Here is a 4428-nt window from a genome sequence, read left to right as displayed (position 1 = left end):
GCAAGAACACGATTTCTCATCTTTGGTAAGGATTGTATCTTGGATCCCAAACTTTGCGAAACTGTGGATCCTTACACAGTTTCCAGATTTGCAAAGGCAATTGGCCTGTTTTGAGCAGAGGAGGGACGGCGTACAATAGGCCCTCTGAGGCCGCGGTGCTTCTTGGCCGGTTTTAAAAAAAAAAATGTGCTATATAGTAGTTTATTACAGGTATTTTTGTAGGGCTAGTAGTTTTCAAGATATTTAATAAATAATTTATTTGGATAAAATTTCATGTGCAAAATTCATATTCATGTTCGAAAATCATGAAAACTACTACCCCTACAAAAATACCTGTAATAAAGTACTTTATAGCATTATTGTATATTGGCAGATATCTGTACACGGTATGTTTCCTGAGATATATTTTTCATAAGTCAAAATCTTTGTTCAAAGAGCTTGAAATCAAGATTTTGTGAATTTATTTTGTCAAATATCATGAAAACTATTTCTCCTACGAAGTTAAACGTCATAATCATCATCTTTATAGCTCACTAAATCAGTTTTAATTTGATTGTTAATAGATATTTGTACATCGAATAGTGTTTGAGATATAGATTTCTCAAAATAAATTCACTAACTTCTGACTATTCAGTGCATCTTTTATGAACTGTTGCTTTTTAAACAGCTATATCTTGAGAACTATTGAATGTAAATTGCTCTATAAGGGCTAGTATTTCAGCAAATTTACTTTTCTGTAAATAATGTTCTTGCAATGCGCCAAAAGTGCTTAGTTTTGTTAATAACCTCTTTTTACCGAAAAAATCGGTAATTCATATATACACTACCAGTGATGCGGCGAGAGAGATGTGCTGGGATCTTTTGAGCTCTGCTCTACCACTCACACGTGGGGGATAGAGTGAGCTCAGGGATCCTCAGGTCGATTGTGTAAATATTGTATATAAGAGTGTAAATGTGACTATAGATTATATTATTTTATCATTATGTTATTTTATTTATTTTTTCATACTCATAGTTTAATGATAATGAGGAAGTTTGTAGGGGGTAGTATTTTACAGATCTTGTATAACAGTCCTGGGTGCCAGTCTCGATCAAATATGTCATTTTAAATTGAAAATCTTTATAGTATATTCCAAATTGAATATTAGTCATATTTTTTAAGATTAAAAACCTTTTTTATTTTTCATTAGTGCTGTTTTCCAAAAACTTTTTTTCAATCAATAATGATTTTTATTTCAAGTTATTATTAACATTTTAATATTATTTATTATATTCATGAATTAACTTTTAAATTGTACTTTTTTCTTTCTTGCCATCTCTATATCCAAATTTCACTGCACTGAGCCCTGAGTTATTATTACTTTAGGGATTTTACATACTATTTTGTTTATTCTTCTGTTGTATATATTTTAAGAGTTTTTATTTATTTTCATTTATTTATTTTATTTTATTTCAGTATCTATGAGATCATTCATCACTATTACCTATTGCCCACAACTGTGTGGCAGATTGTAATATCTATCAATAAATAAAAAGTATTTTAAATTTAAAAAAATCGTATATAAATAAATCGGAACAAAAATTCATTTTTATGTATAATATTAAACATATTCGGAACCAACATCATGATTGTTATAAGTAGGTAATAAAATACGTTAAACAGAGGAAAAATAGTAAACAGGCGGAAAACCAACTTGCTTATAGGCACTTCGATTTTGCTAATTCAACCTTATTAAATTGTCCAACTACGTGATAAAATAATTTTAGCAATGAACATGAATTCAATTTAGAACCGTGGAAAAGCAAAGAGAACTCAATTGTGAGGTACACTTGAACACCAGAGTAGTGTTCGAGTAGTGAAAATATTGGTACTATTCCAGAGTTAATTACGTTTTCTCATAGTAGGCTTCTATAAGGACAGAATGTGTAACGATTTTGAAACACAAATATTTTTCAATCACAAATATAACAAATTTATTATTGCAATGATGTGAGCCAAATGTGGAAAATTAGAAAAAATAAATATGTAAATTATTTTGTTTTAAATATAAATAAATAGTTGTCCTACAACTAAAGTTCCCAAGGGTTTTATTTGTCAAAAATTTATTATATTTCTTTTCAGATTCCCTTATAAAACAAAAATAATAAAGACGTAATTAGTTTTAAAACTAATATAGGAGGAATTCGACAAAATAAATAAAATAGATTTTTACAATAATACTAATTCGTAAGATAATAAATTAAAATCAATACACAATATTGAATTTGAAAAAAAAGAATTAAACAAACCCCCAAAGTAATAATAACTCAGGGCTAAGTGCAGTGAAATTTGGTTATACAGATGGCAAGAAAGAAAAAAGTACAATTTAAAAGTTAATTCATGCATATAATAAATAACATTAAAATGTTAATAATCACTTAAAATAAAAAATCATTATTAATTATAAAATCATTTTTGGAAAACAGCACTAATGAAAATAGAAAAAGGTTTTTAATTTAAAATCACATATTTCATCGAGACTAGCACCCAGGACTGTTATACAAGATCCGTAAAATCCTACGCCCTACAAACTTCCACATTATCCGTTCTTATCTCTCCGAAAGATTATTTTAATTAAATCAAAACAGTCTGCTGCCGTACCTCAGGGTAGTATTCTTGGTCCTATCATATATACTGTTTTTACTGCTGACACCCCAACCCATCCTAACACTATTCTCACCACGTGTGCTGGTGACACATGTCTATTGTCAGTGAACAATGATATTTACATTGTATCCCAAACCCTCCAATCCCACATCACCACCCTTGAACAATGGTGCCAAAACTGGAGGATTAAAATAAATCCCACCAAATCACATTTGCCCTTCGTCGTAAACCCATGACCTCTTGCCACACACAATCCTCTAATAATACCCCACTTATTCGTGTCAAACAGATCCGTTTCTTAGGACTACATCTAAACAAACGACTGACATGGAATCCTCATACAAGCCTGAAAAGACAGGAGACCGCTCGTCGATTCCGACTATTATATTTACTAGACAAACGGTCTAAAGTCATCCATCAGGACCTCAATGTCTCATATGTTGCCGATATGGCCAGAACCAGATACCATTTCTTCCATAATAAACTTCCCAACCACTCAAATCCACTTGTTTCTAACTTGGCTTCTCCTTCATTACCTAATAATCCTCCGAGGCATCTGGAAAGAACATGGTCTCGAGATCTTCTCTAGAAATGTTATTGGAGTTCTATCAATGGATAGATTCTCCACATGTTTGTATCATGTCATTATGTCACCTACAGCTAATTTACTTGTATATATTTGTATACATGTGTAAATAGCAATAAATAAATTATAAAAAAATGACGTATGTCCACAAATTAATGAGAAAATAAGAACTATAACCAAAAACTTTGGCTTAGTCTTAAAAATAGTTTAGATGTGTAAATGGTTATAAATTAGTGAAGTGAATGTATATATAGTTAAATATTGAATTATTTGTATTTAATGTAAACAATTTTTTTTATAAAAATACAATGTAAACTTTTTTTATTGTAACTGTATGTTAATTGTAAAACTGTTGATAGTAGATATTTATATTTGTAGAACTTGATAACTGAGTCCAAAACGTTGTGCGGATGCTATAAAAATAAAGTACTGAAAAGAAATATAATAAAGCTTTAAATATTTTGTTTTATTATATTTAATAGATAAATCCTAATACATTTTGTTAGTTTTGAATATTTTATAATATTTTAAATAATAAATCAGGCTCAAAATTTAATTTTATAAAACTCTTATTTATAATCTGTACAGGATTAATTCTAATTTTTTAAAAAATTATACTATATACCTATTATAAATCATAACCTCATCCGATAACCCTGGGCAGAGTATTTTTTTACAATTATCTGTAAAATAAACCGTTCATTACTAATACAAAAAAAAGATTCATTGGTCTAAAGAAACATTTTTTATAACATATATAGACACTATACATATATAGTATATCCGTATTGGATATACTTACCGACAACCATATAAATTTCATTTAAAAAATAATAAATAAGTATGTCACCTGAAATCCTAGATTTCCACAAGCTATAGTAAATACAAATATGCATAGTGCAAAACAGATGAGCAACAAGGTCAAGATATCGTAGATCACTAGCAGCCACCATGCAGACTTTGGTAATTTTGGTAACCATGGTGTTGGCATTCCCCAGTATATGAAAGACTGTAACATCCATCTGAAAAAACATAATCATATGTATATAATTTTTTTTCTTATTTATTTAATGTTATTTACAACTAAAATAATACAATAAGTAAATATGTTGTATGTTTCATATACACTTGAAAATCTCGGGAAGGAACCACCCAACGGTGGTACTTCAAACATTAATTTAAATTAGAAGGTCCC

The 4428-nt window shown here is 29.2% G+C and overlaps 1 protein-coding gene across 1 annotated transcript in view; it reads right to left on the bottom strand.

Annotated features, from left to right (window-relative positions):
* The window catches only part of LOC136795270 (odorant receptor 94b-like), a 17982-nt gene that overhangs the window by 12041 nt on the left and 1513 nt on the right, over window positions 1–4428 (bottom strand). The window contains exon 2 of the mRNA XM_067045249.1: window positions 4084–4255. Coding sequence (XP_066901350.1) covers window positions 4084–4255 — 172 coding nt within the window. The remainder of the gene's footprint in view (window positions 1–4083; window positions 4256–4428) is intronic.

The sequence above is a fragment of the Halyomorpha halys genome, unplaced genomic scaffold (genome assembly GCF_000696795.3).
Source record: "Halyomorpha halys isolate HHAL.00 unplaced genomic scaffold, Hhal_1.1 Scaffold1280.1, whole genome shotgun sequence".
Taxonomy (NCBI): Eukaryota; Metazoa; Arthropoda; class Insecta; order Hemiptera; family Pentatomidae; genus Halyomorpha; species Halyomorpha halys.
The sequence above is the reverse complement of the archived record's forward strand: the minus strand, read 5'-3'. Positions and strand labels throughout refer to the sequence as shown.